Source organism: Haliaeetus albicilla, chromosome Z, assembly GCF_947461875.1.
Source record: "Haliaeetus albicilla chromosome Z, bHalAlb1.1, whole genome shotgun sequence".
NCBI classification, from domain to species: domain Eukaryota; kingdom Metazoa; phylum Chordata; class Aves; order Accipitriformes; family Accipitridae; genus Haliaeetus; species Haliaeetus albicilla.
In genome coordinates, this window is record NC_091516.1 from 13642969 (window position 1) to 13663454 (window position 20486).

General features: G+C 39.3%; 1 protein-coding gene across 2 annotated transcripts in view; it reads right to left on the minus strand.

The window, feature by feature from the left end:
- Positions 1–20486, minus strand: part of PDE8B (phosphodiesterase 8B) — a 79030-nt gene that overhangs the window by 35523 nt on the left and 23021 nt on the right. The window contains exons 2-4 of one of the 2 annotated variants that reach the window (XM_069776290.1): positions 8042–8098; positions 2987–3177; positions 1603–1662 (exon numbers count right to left, since the gene is read on the minus strand). In XM_069776290.1, the coding sequence (XP_069632391.1) occupies positions 1603–1662; positions 2987–3177; positions 8042–8098 (308 nt within the window). Of the gene's footprint in view, positions 1–1602; positions 1663–2986; positions 3178–8041; positions 8102–20486 lie in introns of both variants that reach the window. The other variant, XM_069776289.1, reaches the window with a different exon arrangement.

Genomic DNA, 20486 nt, shown 5'->3' on the forward strand with positions numbered 1-20486 from the left:
CTTTTCTCCAAACCACTCCAGTTCCCTCAGCCACGCCTCACAAGACTTGTGCTCCAGGCCCCTCACCAACTTGGCTGCCCTTCTCTGGACACACTCCAGCACCTCGGTGTGTTTCCTGTAGTGAGGGGCCCAAAACTGAACACAGGACTCGAGGTGCGGCCTCACCAGTGCCCAGTACAGGGGGACGATCACCTCCCTGCTCCTGCTGGCCACACTATTTCTGATACAGGCCAGGATGCTATTGTTCTTTTTGGCCACCTGGGCTCACTGTCGGCTCATATTCAGCTGGGTGTCAACCAACACCCCCAGGTCTTTTTCCACCAGGCAGCTTTCCAACCACTCTTCCCCAAGCCTGTAGCGCTGCATGGGGTTGTTGTGACCCAAGGGCAGGACCCGGCACTTGGCCTTGTTGAACCTCATACAACTGGCCTCGGCCCATCGGTCCAGCCTGTCCAGATCCCTCTGTAGAGCTTTCCTACCTTCAAGCAGATCAACCCTCCCTCCCAACTTTGTGTCATCTGCAAACTCACTGAGGGTACACTCGATCCCCTTGTCCAGATCACTGATAAAGATATTAAACAAAATTGGTGTGTTGTATGGTCACACAACATTTAAGAATTAGGTGGTACCAATTTGACATAGTTACCTAAACATAATGAATGCAGTGAGAACACTCTTGCAAAAAATATATACATAAAATTATACTAGTACAGAAGTTGATACTATAGTTTTCTTTATAGGTATTTGCAGCTATTACTGCATCCTCATAGTTATTCCTACAGCAAACCTGACAGATACTCTACAGAAGTCCTGTGTCTCTTCACAGACACACAAGGGCATTCCAAAATGAAAGCATGAAGAGTATAAAAGACATCCTGTGGAATTCTATGAGAAAGAATCTAAAAAATTGTTATTAAGTAAAAGGTGAAGCAAGTTGTAAAGTCTTGCTCAGCAGCAAACAGTCTATTTTCTAATCTTGGCAGGAATAGTTCTTCTCCTGCTGATTTATTTCCTAATATTTTAATTCAGCTAGGATATTAATAAAATTGGAGTGGATTCAGTAGTGTGCAGGAGTTTTAACAAAGACAAGAAAGGTCTCTTTTTTGAAGGTATTTGATAAAAATGTATTTAAGACAATAAGAGTTTTACCTCAATACATGTGGCATGAGTTACTGAATAAGGATTTCAGGGCAACATTCTGGTGAGTTTAGTACCAACAGGATTGAAGTTTACTCCATTACCCAGTTCCCTAATAACCACAGTGTGTTATTTGATCTAGTTATTTCATTTAGAAAGTAATAGATAGCTTTCTATTTTTTTCTTTTAGAAACCAACACATAGCTTTCTATTTTTTTTTTAGTATACAAGCCATTACATTATGATCCTCTGAAGGTGATAGGGATAGTACTAGCCTACATAAATGGAAAGTTATCAAATACTTAAACAGGCCACATAACACATGACTAACCCCTTTCAGATAAAGTAATATTAAACTTACTCTGTAAGGTTTGCTAGTAAGAAACTTTCTGGTTTTAGATAACTATTATACATAACATTCTTATAAAATAAAATAAAAATGTTTCACAAAACAGTAATACTTACGCTCGTGGAACCACAGCAAGTATTACAGTGTGCTCTGATGGTTTTGTGGCACGAATAGACCTGAGGAAAAAAAATTTCTCAATTACACCACATGCTTTCTCAATGTTACTCTGAGTATCTTCAGAGAAAATATAAATGAAAACAAGGACTGAAAGACACCATTGAGGCTAGGAAATAGGATATCACACTGCCAAAACCTACCTATCCCCAGTTAGAAAATCCATTTCCATTTTGCTACCAGATTCCTCAGATTTTGCTCAACACAGTGAAGAAGCAAGAGCTCCAAAAACACAGGGCATGAACAGCAGCTCTTCAAATCCACTCTTATAACCTAGCAAAAGTTTGCCCTGTTAGCTTATTTGCAGCAGACTGCCCCGAATGCATGGATTGAGAAAGGTCAGTCTATACAATGCATTTTCAATACCCATTTGCTAATTTAAACAAGAATCTCCACTACCTTCTCCCATATTTACCATCGTCCTACTAGATATTGTAAAATTTTCTTTAGAGTGTGGGAAGTGCTTTTGGGGCACACAATTAAGAACAAAGGGTATAGCAAATGTATATGATCAACTATAATTTATGAAATGCTGAATAAACAAAATTTTACCACTTTACATATTATTGAGAAACTGAAAAAAACATGACCAACTATCAAAAGAACACTCTGTTCACCTTTTACTAGCTAAAGGTAACTTTTTTCAATCATGTCACACTGTCCTGAATAAACAGTCTTTATTTATTTATTTGTTCGGTCTTTTAGAAGAACTTCCATCAGCACAAGTATTTAGGCTTTAAAATGCTCGTTGTCATAAACGTGGCAAATTCCAGCTCATGATGGACTGAGAAGCACAGCATGGTGTATGGTACAAAATGTATGCTTCAGCTGAAACACTGTATTTTAGCAAAAAGTCCCAACACTAAGTGCTTGCAACCTTAAAGATGCTAAGACAGAACCAGAAGAGTGATGTGAACTTCTGTGAAGAGCTGTCAGTGCCTGACCCAGTGGACAAGCACACACATTCCTTTGAAGCCCTGCACCTTCAGACTTGGCTGCAGCAGTAACCCAGGAAAGAAGCAGGCACAGACAGCAGGGAATAGTTTCACAACAGCTCTGGCTTATGCTCTGGTAGAAGCCCATGACCTAAAGAGACAATTCTATGATTCAGCTTCACCAAAAGTGTATTCTTCATATTGTTCTCCCTTTGCAGATGTAGGCAAACCTCCTGGCCTCAATCCCCGAACTTCCATTTTACTATAGTTTTGGTGGTTCATTTTTTGGTTGCTTGTTGTTGTTGGGTTGTTTTTTTTTTTTTAATTAGGAGGTTTGCTTTTGTACAATATATTCTGAAGTTCAAAAGAAGCATAAGGTTCTTTAGGTTACCTGCAGATATCTTCCGCATCAAAATATCTGGAGTTCCTGTGATCTATAACAATTATTTCCTGGTGCTTATCAAGGAAACATTCAAGTGCTGACTCTGGGGTCCGGGCAATATTGCACCTGTATCCAGCTCTGTCACAAGCCCACCAGAAACCATCACTTTGGTTGTCTTCTTTTGCAAAGATCAGCAAAACCTGCAAAGCATGCAAAACAGTGGCATCACATTAAACATATAAAATAGTTCTCTGCATGGTGCAAATTGTAACAAAGACTTCTGCTGTATGAAAGATTGAGTCTACTTTGAAAGTGGGAAGATCAAACTACAGACTGTAAAACCGCTGATGCAGTAGCACAACTTTCTTAATAGATTGAGTGATTATCAATAGATAACCAATAGTTAACTGTGTATGACTGATATTTAGGACAAAACCAGCTGCCAGGTGATGCGTCTCTTCTAACTCATTTTCAAACTGAATCAGCAGCCACCTAGAGCTGGTGGGTAGGTGTTCAAATATCACTGCCACTCTCATCAGGCCACCCCAGCTACATACACTTTTAATTGTAATGAACCGTCTGAAATGCAACTGCCTCAATTATTGCTCTTCAGGGACAAACAATTAACATAACACAGTTTTATTCATTATTTCTCCTTTGGCATAAACCAAAATTGAGTTAACCCATATTCTTTCAAAACTGAAAAGAACAACAGACAAGGAGGTATGGACAGGGCTGGGTAGAGGAAAAAAAACTGATTCAAACATCACAATTTTTACCCAATAAATTGTCCCTAATTATGTAAATATATGAGGTAGTTTTGACAATTTCAGCTGAACACTTAAGGAACCGCTCACACAAGATCAGGTAGGATGTGTGCTGAGGCGCTGTTCTGAAAATCAAATTGATGCTGTAGGAAGTCTGTTTGCTAACTGACACACAGAATACAGGCTGAAAAGAGCTGTATTTTTTTGTTTCTTGTGTGAAAGAAAGAGTGCTTTCAGGAGAGAGCAAATTTTTCATCCTTGCCCTGTAATACATTATTATTATCAGCATACAAATTACACAGCTAGGAACACAAGTCATGTAGAAAATCCCCTTCACAATTTGGACATATTTACCATAGCAACTGATCACTAACTATGCCACCCTTTGTGACAGATGAAGAAAAAGGTTAATTTAGTGCAACTATGCTGTGAAGAAGGAAGGCCTCAGAAAGTCAAAAGTTTATCCACAGCTATTCAAATTGCACAGAAAGGCAGCAGCCAGAGAATGACCTATGTATAAAGCAAAATCCTGTTCATTTCACAAATAAAAGTCATCTCCTGACTTCACTGAAACAACCTGTCTGAGCAAAATATGCAAAGTTTTGCCCCAAATGCCCATAAATAAAGGTCAATGACCTTTTATCTGTGCTCCTCTATGCAGCTGTGCTGTCACCATGTGAAATTCAACACCATCAGTCTGGAAGCTAGAAAAGATGACCATAAATTTTCTCTTACATTGAGCTGTCTGGATTGTAGAATTCTAAACAATGAACAAATCAATTAATGTGACTGTGGCAGGATAACCAGCTGAAGTTTCATTAAACAGCAGAAGAAAATTATATGCTCAGAAGTTCCATAAATGTTAAGAAATAACTTAAGTTTCAATTTATTAGAGTATTTTTAATTGCAGTTAACAATAAGCAGATTTGGGTTACTGACACTTAACATCCAAGGTAACTGTTGTCACTCTACCTAATCCCTGATTTTTTTCCAGCCATAGAAGTGTTGGAAAGCTTTGACATGGCTGAGCTGCAGACTTTGTCTGTGGATACTCAGGTAAAGTCGCTACTCTGATACAATCTTCTGTTTGGTTCCAGCTGCTATTAGTTTTATTTCATTCCTAGTTTGATCGGTACAATATGGTTCAGAAAACTGTTTTTTTGTGGCACATTTTTGATATCTTTTTGCAAGATTCCCAGTTTGGAAATAAAGGATTGCAAAATGCAATCATTTACCAGCTGTAAAATAATGGAGCTTAATTAAACCACCCCATCTCCCACTGGTAGCTAATTACCAGTGTATGAATCCTTCTGAGAATATTAACTTTAAAAGGTTTTTTTTAAAGTATTACTACCATGCTTTTTCATTAACATTTGTATGAAGCTTACTATAAACCATCAAAACATAATGTAACTAGAAGTATATTGTAAGATACGCTCTCAAAGTCAAGATAAAAATATAACAAACCATATAAACAACACCATCAAGGAAAAGCTTGAATTCAACCTGTGTTTCCTGGCAAAACCATCATGTAGCTATTTTTTGGTGTATAATTTGTCAGTGTTACTGTAAAAAAGATCATTTTACTGACTGCTGCCCTGGTTTAGGAGTACTGTGGACTTCTCGTGTGGAGACCTTTACATTTTTTAGTGATGTATTGGAATTTTTACCATCTTTCTAAGTATTTGCTTTGCACAACTATTGCATGTCTTGTTCCCAGTTTGTCATACAAATACAGAAAACGGACAGAGATTTGCTTTAAAGAGCTCAAAATAAAACAAGAGACACCAGCTGAGTACAGACACATAGGGTACCACAATGAAACTGAGAAAATTGCAAACAGCAACTTCAGAAGTAAAAATAAAGTTACTTAATTATTTTTATGTTATTGTATCCCTTATTATTTTGTATCCCTTAATTATTTTTATGTTATTGTAAAAGAGTTTTAAGGTGGAAACACATAGTGGCTCTGAATTAAGTTGGAAAGGAGCTCTTGTTACACCACAAATTGGCATGGGGGAACAGTAAAATGCTGTGCATCATCGTGCTTTGTTTGCCACTCAACAGAGTAGATCACCATCATCAGAACAGAAATGGAGTTTGATGTCAATGCTGTGAAAGAGATGATGGCAAATGAATGTCCTAAGAGGTGAGAAAATGTAATATTTGAACGGCAGACACAGCCCTGGTAAACACTCCTGCAAAAGGATGAGACAGCTTTTTAATGTGCACTAAACATTTATAAAAAACACCTTTCTCCTGTGTCTTCTGGAGAAAGCACATTTATCATGGTCAATTCTAAGGTCTCAGAACCAAACCATGCCTATTTGCAAGCCTTGGTACAAAATTGGGGCAGATGTGCAAGCTGCATATGTGGAGGGTGTTTGGAGGGTTGGAGCTCGTAGGTTTGCTTGGGACTCTTCCCCTTGCCCCTTAATGCCAGCAGCGCCTGGGTCATGATCTAGTAGAAAACAAACCAGATTTGTCTTCCAACACAGACAGTCACAAAGTCCAGTGAGGAATCTATTAAATGGCTTATGGCAGGTCACAGTCACAAGTAAGGTCACCTCTCAGACAAAAAATATGGGCCTTTTTGAGGTTGGCACGGGTGTCCCATGACAGCATAAAACACACACCAGAATAAAATGAACATCACTAAGAAAAGCCCCAGTGGCAATTGTTTTAACAAACTGAATTGACTTATCAGACAATTGGGAACATGATTAAGCAGCCACAAATAGACATTTAAAATGTGATATTCAGTAGCTGTTTGCACCACACAGAGAAACACGTAACTCCATTGTCGAGGTGGAATAAAAGATTAACACAAGTTTTTTTAAATGCGTGGATGTGTGCAATACTTGCCAAATTAGCTGAGGTAATGTGGCTTGTTCCACAAACAAAGGAGGTGGGTTTACATAAAGTGTTTTCCCTTTACTGTAAATAAGTTAGTGTATGGCAATGTCTTAATGGAAAACTCTTCAGTTAATAGTTTTGCTTAAGGTCTGCTTTCTGCTTTACTTAAGGTCTTCTATGGTAGCGCTATAGATTCTCACTTGTGTAATGTAGGGACAAAATAACAGTCACACCTGACAAGATACCAAGAATGTTAAACACTTTAAAAAACAATAAAAACCCCCACTTTCCCCTCTTATATGAAAAATCTTCACTTATAACAGCTAACACTGGTACTATGATATTTTGGCAAATCCAATTTCTTCAAAGTAAAATCCTGACATAAGCACTGACAGTACTTTTATTTGTTAAGTATTTGCTTGACCACCTTTCTGAAGATGATCATGGTCTAAACAACATTTTTCTGTGAAGAGTTCCACAATTTTATGTTGAAATTCCTTGCAAAACTGAAGACCGGTCTACTGCTGAAGCCACTGTTCCACAGTCTTATTATAATATAAACAAATAGTTTCATCAGATCAAGTCATCATGAAGACTGAAAGCTTAATACAGAAATAAAAATGTAAAGCTTTATGATGCATATACACATGATTTATTTTCCTTGAGAACAGCATTTCTTCCATATGTAGGTTTTCCCTCTCATAGCCAGGTAGGGGCAAAAAAACCCCCAGGCAAAACAGAAAAGGTGACTGGTGACTAAATGTCTATGTATTTTACAGAGTTAAGTGACCCAAAAAGTTAATTCAAATGAATGCTGTTATCACTACAGCAATGTTAAGACTATTTAATTTGCTATCATCTGAGAGCTCTAACACCCACCATAAGTTAAAAAAATAACACTTGGCATCTGTTGACTGGCATAGGAACAAAATGTACAGAAACAGAAGCAAGTACATGTGAGAACTGTTGCTCGTTAGGCTGAAGTTCGACCTGTCTTGTTGGAAGTGGTGTGGTTTCTTGGACTGGTGACCTGTAAGAGCGCAGATATCTGTCCTGTTGTGCAAAACTCAGCAAAACTTGGCAAGTGCCTAAACTTTCTAATGGAGCTCTCTGCTTTGGTATATCAGAACTGAACAGTTTTTAACATCCAGAGGGGCAGCTCTTTCCCCTGCTAATGCACATACACACACACTCCTATTGACAGGACACATAAAAAGGAATGATTTGATGTTAATGGAAATCTAAGCACCTTGTTCACCAAGTTAATTTACTTGTAGATCTTTTCTCAAGCAATCAGATAAACCAAAACACCAATTACCCATCTCACAGTCCTTGCACAAGTAAAATGAAAACATTATACTTAACTATAGGGGTTGAACCTTAATTTATTCACCCATTAACACTGACTTGACTGTATCAAGAAACTGAAGGGGCATCTTACCTGAATTGGGTCTTGTGTCAGTCTCATGGGCCCAATTTGTACTTCTGTAGTTGAAGCCTGCTAAAGAAGAGTAACACAGATATTTTTTTCCAGTCTGATTCTTAACAAGATAGCATTTTACATGCAAGAATGAAAGATCAAACAGAACCATGAAAGACTCTCAAAGGCAGGCAGGCATATGACTAGCAGCCTTAATTTAGTTGCTTTGAAGTGTATCATTTATGAACATATTTTACCAAACTACTAATTTTGTTTTATTTGCCTGTAAGCTAAAAATTGTAGGGTTTTAAATAAGGAAACAAGAAACACCACTTCCTTTCCCCCTTTTCCGCAGCAGAGTACCTTGGTTACATGGAAGGACTTGTGTTTTGCTTAAGACTACAGAAAGCTATTTTTTCTGGCCAAAAATTTCCTTATTTGTTTGAATGTAATACAGACCTTGTATTAAAGGTCTTGTGACATATATTCAATAATAATATTTTAATGGGTTTGGTTAGGAAAAAAGTGACTTTTTAGACAAGAGAACTTGTTTGGATTGCAGATTTAAAATTGTTTTCCAGAACCCATAGCCTTTAGTTTTCAGGAAAAACACATTGCTACCATGTGAGCCATGACATTTTCAGAAGACATGAGAGCACATCATAATTTAAAGCTACTGCAAGAAACCCAGCAGACGTTGGCTGTAGCTGCTTTGTTGCCCTATTTCCTAGGAGTTGGACTATCTTAATACTTTCTGTGTCTTGATACATTTCAATACACTTTTTCACACTACTGATTTGCTTCACTTCAGACCATTAGCCACAGAAGGTTGTTAAGCAACTGAACTGTTGAATGAATACAAACACATGTCCTCCCACAGATGCATGTACTTAAGGAAAAGCGTCTTTGAACCCTTAAAATATTGTTCCCCTCATGCGTATGGAGGATTATTTGCAAGTTAGCATCTCCAAAAGGGCAGATTCTCTGCTTTCCTGCTACCAGTTATCCCAGGTGCCTAGCATAGGCAAGTTAAAGCAATCGCCGTGCAAGACTCGTAATTTGAACAAAACCCTAATGTAGGCAGATTCCCAGGACTGTTCCCCAACACACCTCCAGAAATCCTGGTGCCCTACTTCTGCAGCATTTTGCTCTGTGGTGCTCATTAGTTTGAGCCTTTTGTCTAGGTATTACCTTATTCTTAAATTTAGTATTTTTCAAAGAAATGTGTATAAACATTCAAAATGGATTAAGTTACCGATATTTAGCTTTTTTCCTTAGAGAATACAATACTGTGTTAAGTATTAACAGCCTTGCCTGCATGAGAGACAGTGGTATTATGTATAGCTACAACTGACATGTTGGACTTTCATGCACCACTGAGCATCGATTCTTCTCAGCCCAACAATGTACGTCAGAAGGTGGTAACAGGCAGTACTCCAAAAGATTAAACTACAAAGCCTGCCACTGTTTTCCAAAGCAAAAACTGCCCCCAATGTAAGTGCAGTTAACCTCTCCTTTTCTCACACAAAAGCTTCACTTCCCACTTGAGCTCCTGCCATAGCAGAATTTAACAATGCCAGTATCAGAATAGAAATGAAAGTTAGCACCCATCGTCAACCATGACTTATGAGTAAAGTTAGAGAAACAGTCCTCTGAAAGCTCCCAACCTCTCTTCCCCCTCACCAAAGAAGAAAAACAGCACATTCACACTACAATAGTATTATATAGGAAAACCTTAAATATATTTTTTTATCATTCTTCCCTTTGATTTAAAAAAAAAAAAGTTTTAAAGTAGTCTCATTAGATAAATCTGTAAGAAAACAAACACAGACTTGGGTCAGTATCAGTGCAAAAGCTTCTTTTTTTACAATGCACAGCTCCGACTGTCCCAGAATGTATTGATCAAGAGACTGGGATTCTTCACAAAAGACAGTTAGGACACAGATATTTATTTTATTATCCATTTATTAATGCTACTAGGGAACTGACATTGTAAATGAATGCCTTCCACTTTTCTACCACTTCAGAGGACATCCAGCTTTAATTACGCTGTTTTGTCCAAGATGGAATAACTGTGTCTAAGACATAGATCGATGCAGGCAAGTCTATCACTCCCTTTACAGGGATTCCTTTATAGGGTAACCACTTCTCTTAGCCTGGGTATTTTAAAACAGCAACAACAAATCCACACAACTGTGACCCCACTGCTTCTGTGTTAGCCTCAGGAATAGAAAAGACATGAATAGAAGGACCTATAAATCAGGGTCTCTCCCTGTCCCCCCCCCCCCCCCCCCCCCCGCTCAGTTTCAGGGTGTTCCTGCCTTTGCTAATAGTAGGAAAGCTTCATGAGGATTAGAAAAAGCAAGAGCCCCGGTGTAGGTGAACTTGTCCCCATCCTGCTCTATGCAGACACGATAGGGTCAGAACCATACAGGGATGCAGAAAAGGCGCTGCTATATCTGAAACATTGCCATGTATAACCTTTAAGTCCCTAAGGTGCTCAACTTCATTACTCATAGAAATGCACAAAAACAGATGGGACACTCAAATTAAGTCTGATAATGAACCTGAGCATAGGAATGATTAATAAACAATCTCATCAGATACACCAAAAAGTATGTCTGAAATGCTCCTTTCTGGACTTGGAGTTCTGAGTTTTGTTTTACAAGCTGAATCAGTCCCTTGGATTCATATGCCCAAATTCCTCTGGGTACAAGTGACTGTCTTACTTTTCCCTTTCAAAACACAGCTCGAGGAGGCAGCAAGAGTGCCTGATCTTCACAGATGTCTGACAGATCTCTCCTTGGCCTGAAGGAACTAATTCAACATCTTCCTAACTCCCAGAAGAATCTGACCATGTGGACATTGCATATTAGTGATACCACAACCAATACCTCTGTTCATTTCCTGGCTTAAGTGAGTATCTTGATAGGATAAGAGGAAATGCCCTCAAGTTGCAGCAGGGAAGGATTAGGTTGGATATTAGAAAAAAATTCTTTACTGAAAGGGTTGTCAGGCATTGGAACAGGCTGCCCAGGGAAGTGGTGCAGTCACTGTCCCCAGAGGTGTTCAAAAAACGTGTAGATGTGGCACGTCAGGACATGGTTTAGTGGGCATGATGGTGTTGGGTTGGTGGTTGGACTCAATGATCTTAAAGGTCTTTCCCAACTTAAATGATTCTATGATCTGATTGCTGATGATTTCCAATTTAAATAAATCTCTCATTACTTGATTGGGTGTTCAGGAAGGCCTGCTAATAGATCTGAAACCTAAATCAATTAATATAGTAGCTTATGACAAACTTTTCTGGACATGTGGAGACAAGCCTGGTTCCAAAGAGGTCAGTGAGAAAATCCCTGATTTCAGTGAGCAGAGGAACAGACACAGGGTTGGAAGCAAAGGAATCATAAATAAACTAATCATCTGGGAATAGCAAAAGCTTAAAAACAGTGAAGAAGTGTTTTAACATTTTAAACATTTGAGTATTATTTCCAGTATCATTCTAACCTCCTAGGCAATCTCCACAGGAATCAGACAGTAATTGAAGAATTAAAGACAGTCAGTGGTACTTTCTTAAATTGTATGTTTTTATGTAAATCAGTGATCATCAATTACCTCACTATCATAGCAGTACCATTAAGCAAAATGTACTTAACACTTCATTAAAGTTCCACCCTTTTAAATCACCAATACAAAAATCTTTACCCCCTATATGCCTGCAGACTTACAGCCCCTGAAATGTATGTATCATCAATAATTAGTAACACAATGGCTGTAAAAATAATGACTAATTAGTACAGCAAAATCTTCTTTAATAATTCCTCATTGCTCCAGAGCAACAGCAGCAACTAGAGCCAACTAAGCAGTGAAGCAAAGGCGTTGGTGAGTTCAGCCTCCTAGAAAGGCTCAGGATAGATGTGCCAGTTGAGAAGCATTGCACAGACGCCAAGGTCCCTAAGGACACCTTTTTGCTCTAAAGGCTCCTTCTCCCTACCCGCTGTATCTTCTTTCCACTTTAGTCACTCCCACACTGATGCTTCCCTTCCCTCACCTTTGTAGTAAGTTTTCAGACCTCTGTCCCTTTTATTTTGTAAGTGGGTAACAGGACTGTCTTTTTGACCCAGCTCTCACTGCACCTCTGTGCTCCCCTGGCTCCATCTCCCCATCTTTGCTAGGGCTCATTTTAATTTCTTTCCAGTGCAGCTTTCCCCATCTATAGCACTGGTGAGGGTTGATACCTCAGCCCATCATTGCCTAGTACCATTTCCATATTCAATTATACCACTATTTTCAACCTCAAATCCCTTCCCTTTTTTTCCTGGCCAAACTGCAGTCCTGAAAAGGATTACCATGTGTGACCTCAACACTGGTCTTAGCCCTGCTTAAACTCCCTTATGAGACGCAAGGCCCACAGCTGTTCTCCAACATCCCTGTCTTGGAGTTGTCCTGCTCCTCTTCATGCTACAACACACCTGACCAGGGTGTCCAGCTCCTCTTCCACTGTTCAGCAACATTTTGTCCATTTCTTCTTCCCCTTCTTTTCTTTGTTTTGTCTTTCTTAGCAGAACTCTATCCCAGTCTTTCTCCTTCTCTTTTACTTTTTTAACACTTCTGATCCATTCAACTCCCATCCACGGGCATTTTTCTACAGTTTAACACTTGGCCGCTCTTTCTCTGTTTGGAGTCTCCCCATGCTTCTTTGCCAGCTTCAACCGTTACAGGGAATATCACTTGATCTGTCTAGCAATTTGTGTGCATTAAAGAAGGGACAAATTTACAGGAGAAAAATGAAGAGCTCTTTTCACAAAGATGCCACCTCTGACTCAAGAAGCCCCTAAATGACAAGCTGGCAAAGGCTGGGAGGATAAATGGGATAGATCACTACACATTGCTCCTGCTGGAGACTTGGTCCTGAGCTAGATGGCTTTTGGCCTGACCTTCATGGCTTTTCCAGACACCATCCTTCCTCGATTCATTCATTTGACCGGCTGCCTCTGTTCATCCTCTTCATCCACCAGTACAGCTACTCTCCCAACTCCCTTTCAGGGAGCACCACTCTCTGCCACCTCTGCTGTCAAGTTCTGTTGTTTTTTTTTATTCTCCCCTTGCTGTGCCTTCCAGTTGACCTGGGCTGCTGCTGTCCCAGCTGCTCATGCCCTGCATTTCCCTGGCTCCCAGTAGAGGGCTGCCAACTCGCTCTGCTCTACAAGCTGCTCCCCTCACGCCAGCCAGCTGCCACCTTCCTAGGGAGCCCAGGGGAGCCTGAAAGAGTTGGATAGCTCATCTCTAAGGTTCATGTAAGGTCATGCTGTTTTATTAACTGAAAATAATGGTCGAACACACATACCATTTAGAAGAAATAAGGCTTCGTCGTTGTTGACTTAGCCACTGCAAGCTCTGCAAGCATCCATAAAAGAAGCCTGACCCATCAGATACATACGAACTGGTAAAAAAAGATGGATATGCATTTTGAAGAGCTAGCCTATTCATGACATGTGTGACATAAGCTTTGTATAAATCACAAATATTTTCAAAACCAGCAGCTGGGGTGTTTGGAACCAAGAAACCAGGACCAATGCAGACCCTCAATGCATCAATAACCTTTACACAGGCTTCCACTTGTGGTAACAACGTGGAAATAACCAGCTGTGTGCCATCTACTGCGAAGACCACAAAAGTAACCAGGCTTCAGTTTCAGCCTGAGATGAGTCTCATGCCTTTCCTTCCTTAACTATTTTGAACTCACATTCGCTTTGCACTCCAGTCAAACAGAAGTCTCTAAATGTCTCTCTTTAGAGTCAAAGCTCAGCAGTACTCCACAGTCCTCTTCCATGCCCCCACCAGCTGCCTTTCATACCACTGACACTTTATTGTTTGAAATCTAGTCTGACTCTGGCTTTCAGAAATTTCCTCCACCCTAAGACCTTGTCTACTTCTCTCTTCACCCCTTCAGAAGGTCCTCCATAGAACATCCTCTAACTTTGGCAAAGATCTTGTGTTGTTTTCCAATCCACATGTATCACTGACTTAGAAATACCAACCTTTCCTATTCCATTTACCTGGAATAGGAAACCCAGATTTCCTTCTGTTCTTTTCTTCTTTTTCGTGATCACAAGAAACAAATTATTTGGTCCAGAAACACAGCTGCACTAAGGACTTACATCTATACCTCTATACTCCAGACCTCTTTCCACTTCCAGCAACAGAAATCTCAGCTTTTCTCTATGCATGTGTTTAGCAGGTAAACCTCCCTTCCAGATCAGTGTCTGGCCCATCAACCTCTATCTGCAACCTTCTCTCAGTCACTGTGAGTATTGCCACCAACCTACTTCTGCTCACACCCACAATCTGTAAGTCATCATCCACTTGAGCTTCTCTTAAGTCCTCCAACCCTGGCTCTTTCTAAATCTTGCTTCTTCTACATTATCTATAAAATGTGACCTTTCCTTCACAACCACCTGCAGTTTTTTCATCCAGCTCTCTTATCTTGCCTGCAAATTATTACAGCATCCTTCTCTTTAGCTGTGATGTAGGAAAACTTGCCAAGTTTACATTCAACTTGCAGAAGGATGAAGAAGGCACAGATAAAATCTTCTCTGCAGATGAAAGCAAAAGAGAAAACAAAACAAAAGGGCTGTAAACAAACCTGCCTTCTCTCTTCTCAACTTATTTCTTACCCCTATGTGAATTATCTCCACTCCCTTTGTCTGGGATGTCAGGCTGTTCAGCTGAGATTTCAGGTTTCCAGGTTTTCAAGATCCCTGCATTTTTGCAATGCTGACAAACAACAACAAAAAGTAATCCCAAAAGCCATGCCCTCAAGTGTTTAGATGGTTTGTAGATATGATGGTGTCACTCTTACAATACTCTTATTCCTCTCCTCTGTGTCCCTGTTAATACTCCATTAACAGCTACAGGCTGCTTTAAGGCAGCCCTTCCACAGTGGTGTCCTGGTCTTTTAAACAACAGTCATGGATCTGTTTTTTGTGCTTTGTTGAAAAGCAAACACACCCAGGGCCAGCATATTCAAAAAAAGCTAGTACTTTTTATTATTTTATAGGTTTATTGTTTCAAATAGTATCTGCTTATTTGGATTCTTGACTAAGAATTATTATCTCACTTTAACATTTCCTTGGGCAGAAAAAAACCATAATGAAATTTCTATCTTAAATAAAAGCAAAAAAAGGAACAAAACCAACATCCACACATACTTTGCATAAAGCATTAGATTACAATTTTTTTTTAAGATAGGATGGGAAGTACAACCAATTTTTTTCAGAATATTGATATACTAAATGTACAGCCCTAAATTTTTATAAACCTCGCAAACAAGTGGTATTTTCCCACATTTTTAGGAATCAGTCCAGCTCTTATTACTGTAGAAAATACAATTAGAGCCAAGCTCTCCTTAAAGGAATTTGGAATGTTTTGAAAACAATCTTCTCTCCATAGTTGTACAACTCCAGATTGAAGCAAGTGTGATCTGACTGTTTGGAATGTAGGTATTTTTGTTTTGCAAAACTTTCAGTTTAACTTCAGAATGCTTTCTGTTTTTAAGAAAGTGTTATTTAAAATGTGGCACTTCGAATAAGTTAATGCTATAAAAAAGCCCAAGACAAAACCATTTTTAAAGCATACTCCATAAGAAGAGTTTTAAAGAGTTTCACTATGAAACTCTAAGATAAGCATAGGGTTTTTTTCCTTAATATATTAATTTAGCACTCATTTAGGAGGTCTGCAATATATTTGCATCTTAGTTTTAACTCATGCAGTGTAGCATTTCCCCAATCTAATGATTTAATCACTTAAGGCTTATCTATATGTCAGGAAAATTTTATTGTGTAGTTTTGAGTGTGTTCTTCCCACATGTATAAGCAAAATTCATGATCATAATGGGTTCTCCTCTTCCAGATACTGTATGCAATTTTGTTGACAAGCAATAAACTTCAAAATTCCCTTGGGGGAAAAAAAAAAGTCTTCTACTTATGTAGCTATCACACATACAACTACTCAACTGGGCCAAATCTTCAGCTCAGGACAACACACCCTCAGGCACGTAGCATTTAAACACTACACACAGAGGCAATAAACTGGACCCAAATTCACAAAGACACGTAGGTTTGGCAGGCTCTGCTGTACTTTCATGCACCTAGCTCAAGGGTAGAGTTCACAGACCTGCAACTGGTTCTTCTGCTTCCCAAAAGCAAGCAGACTTGGGATGAGACCCTCTCAATGCCTCCAGTTAAAGCTATGTGACTGCACACAGGGGAATTGAAAATTTGTTAGGGAGAGGGAGAAAGTCAAGGGGAATAAGAGCCTTCCCTTCCATGACAATGCTCACCTCTGGGTGATGAAGTCAGGCTCCTGTTGCATACTCTCTCCCTCACCCATGACCCTTGCACTCCTTTTTGCAGTAACCCGTGCCTGAAAAGGAGCTTTAAGCACTGTCTAACTTCCTTTCCCACCTCCCCTTTCCGCATCAACCTTGCTTTCAGCTGCTGGGGGAGCACTCACCTGGGAGAGAAGCATTTGAAACCAAGCTTGGCTGGGCATGGACTATCATATACCAGATGCACCAGCCCAATGGTGTCCCTGCATTTCCCATGTGCTCTGAGAATACCAGCCTGACTGGGTCCTTCAGGGGACCTGCCATAGAAGTGTCTCTGGCTGTGAACTCAACATATTCTTCAGTGTGATGTGTGTGCCAAGACCACGTATTGTAGTAAAGCTAACACTGGCAGCAGTTCTGGAGATCAGCAGAAGTCCTCATAAGCACTTCAAAATCTAATGACCAAATGGCTAAAGTCGAATTTCTGTGAGTTACACAGTTAGTAATATATTGGATGTTTATTTTTTGAGTTTGGTTCTCAGAGTCTGCTCCTACAACTGCTTCTGCGCAAAGCTGCAAAGATCTGTCTGATCAGAGTCAGCTTCAGGAACTGATGTTAAGATTTCTATCTTTCTTCCTTCATCCTCATTCCACTCTACATGGTTTCTTGGCTTGCGTTTCAAATTAGAAATTAGAAAAGTAAGTATTCGAAAACACAGATTTGGTTTTTCTCTATTTCTCACTCTTTTCCCCCCTGCAACATAATTCTCTATTTTTAAGCAATTACAGACAGTAGTGATAGCATAATCTTGCTGTTTCAATCTAAAATCAGTGGTAAGGGAAGAAAAACAAACCAACGGGATGCAGGTAAACCTCTGAAAGTCATGGGGAACAGAGTGGGGAACAAAGGGCAGCTAGCACAAACAGGTCACAAAAATTGGATCATCCTTAAGAGAAAAAGAATTGAGAAAGACAAAATGTACCCATCTCAAGTGGCTAGCAATTTCAGGCAACCTCTTGAACAAGCAGGCTGACACTTGTAAAATAATTCTGTGAGCTCTAATATAATAAATGTGTGCCTGATAAAAAATGATAACTGAAGACAGAATATTATATTAGGACTTTTTGCATTCTGTTCACATTTTGGTAGCAGCTTCCTTATGAATACATTATCATAATAGGAAGTAGAAAAATCAAGTAGAAAAGACATTAGTTTGGCCATTATTTTGTTAAATTTGGCATACAAACTACCATTGTCAATCAGTCCTCAATTCTGCTCATAGCAGCAGCTCCTCTGAGACTTGTCAAGGGAAGATAGGCCACAAAAAGCCCACAATCCATGAAAAGTAGATCACTTCCATTTTATTCCTATAATTCACAGATTAAGGCTTCCAACAGAATCTGGAAGCAATCCTGCAGGTTTTGTACACACAATTTCTCCCCCCCCCCCCCCTTTTTCTTAAGTGGATTCAAGGCTTATGATCTGCACATTGATCCTACTAAGACCAGTACTATGATTCTGGTTCTTGATGTTAGCACAAAATAGATTTGTGTCCACGTTACAGCTGGTTGAACACAGTTGATTAGGATGTCCCTCAGTAAAACCCCACAAATATCTGGAGAGATTTCTAAATGCACTCTCATGTCCTTTTTAGATGTTCTGTGAAGAATAACTAAAATTTGGTCAGACCAAGCAATCTTGGCCCAACGCCCTGTCTCCAGAAGTGGCCAAAAGCATATGATAAACTGAAAAATGCAAAAACAGGGCAAGCACAGGGGGACACTGTCCCTTATACCACCTAAGCTCAATGCTGATAGCTCATCTCAGCTTATGCTTTCCTTACAGAAAAAGCTATGCTAATTCTTCTCCAGCCCATCATATTATCCAATTACCTACCACATCTGCTTGTGCTCTGTTTTATCTCTAGACGTAGTGCCTTACCCAGTATGGAAACAGAATGTAGTTCCTAGATGATCTTTGGTACCCTCTAAGGAAGACTAAGGTGTCATTACCTTATTTTCGCTCCTCTGACACTGAGATCAGCTTAAAGAACAGGTGACACACTTTAGTTAGTAGTCAGCAATTTCAGATTTACGTTTCTTATGAAATCCTGGATCAATATGCCTACTGGGTCCTAGCAATCTTTCCTTCTCCTTTACCTCCTCTCTACAGCAGACCAATAAATGGCCCACATCCCCAGATCTACTACCACACGTGTCTCTTGTTCAAGAGCACAATGCCCAGAGACATGGCTCAGATGATTCGTCAGCTATTCACATTGCTTGAGAAGGGCACAGTCTGAAATGATACAGTTATCATTATCGGTGTACTTGCTGTCAGTGAAGCTTTTATGCCAATGACATAAAAAAATTTAAGTATAACAATAATATTATAAATTAATTTTAATAAGTAAAATATACCCCAGGAAGACATCAAATTACAAAATGCTGCATCACAGTCTGATAACAAACATTTTTCTTTCAAGAAATTCTATCTTTGATGCATCCTATCTTTCTCACTCTGAATTCAGTATTGATTTTAAGGAAAAAAATAATTCCTTAATGGGTTTTCTGCTTAATGTTTTACATGCAAGTCTACAGAAACAAGAAAAATACAGCATAGTTAGCTTATTTGCTACGTTTTGATGAGAAAGCTAAATGTAAGCATTTATTCCTTTTTAAATTAAGCTACTCTTAGGTATTGCAGGTTCCTTATTCCTGTGTTTATGTAGAAGTTTAGAGGTACATTTGCTTAGAATTGGCTGGATTTCTATACCATAGGAATAAAAAAATTGAGAAACCAAATAGACTGTGACAAGGTATCTTTTCAAGACAACAGCTCCTTATCCACAGATGCTGTTAATTTGTTCAAAAAGGAAAGAAATCTATAAAACATCCAAAAAGCAAAAAAACCCCTGCAGCATTTTTTCCTAATTAGGGGGTTAAATCATGGCAAAAATCTAATGCATCAATTTTCAGTAGTATTTTTACTAGGTATTCCTGCTCACAAAGCAGCACGAGACATAAATTAAGAGCATACCTTTCTCCACTATCTACAGTGCCTCAGGGTCTACAGTAGTAGAAAACTTCCTCCCTTTCCCCCAGGTACTCAGAACCTGAATAGGAAGAAGGCCCTGACTAACGTCTAGAGATGCTCAGCAAAACACCAATGAGTAAAGAATCACAAAACTGTTGGCTTGAAAGGACCCCTGAAGGTGATCTAGTCCGTCCAAGTGGTGCTATCGCAATGCTAGATCAGGTCAACCATGCCTTTGCCTACCCCTTTTCAGCATGGTTGCTGCTCAGGAAATCTCCTCCCAGCCTGTACTGACAAGAAAGGAATTAAAATCCATAGACTGGTCAAGTGCTTTAACTTCTGAACTACTGTGTAAAAGAAATACCTGCTATCATAAAGTAGCCCTGTTTTACTTCACTCCTTTCTCCTACTTGCAATATTGAGTAAAGTCAGACTAAATTGGTACTTTTTTTTTGAAAACAGGCAAACAAATTTTACTTTGAAATACTTTTAAAAGTGAACATTGAACAGACCCCATGGACTCCTCCAAAGATTTGAAACTTCAGTAACTCTTAGTATAACTATTGTGGCAAGTTCAAAAATGATGACTTATTTAAGAAAAGTACATGTCCACATTTTAATCCAGCAGCACACAGATAGTAAAGAGACAGACTCATGTCACAAACAGCAACATTTTTAGACTTGTGGAAAGAAAACCAACTACAGAATGCAGCCTCCAGTGACATCGGGTTTATTTTGAATATTGACTTTGTCAACAGAAGTTTCTCTGAAAGTGTATTTATTTTGTTAGCGCACACATTTCCCTTCACTAAATACGCATGGCAGGTAAGTTATGTTAATGTCCTTGCAGTGTAAAGAGGCATAGGGAAAACAACCTTTTCCAAACATCTGTCAAAGTAAGCAGAATCTGTCCAAGACTTGTGGATCTTGGCATCGCAAGACCTTTTTCTGTAAATCCATGTGTCATTACTGTCCATTCTCAGCTTTGTAAGAGCACGAGTCACACACATTACTGGAGAATCCAGTCAAATCTCCTTACATCAGTCTTAGGGAAAATCACAGCAGCTAGGCCTGAACTGTTTCAGAAATACATGCACTGG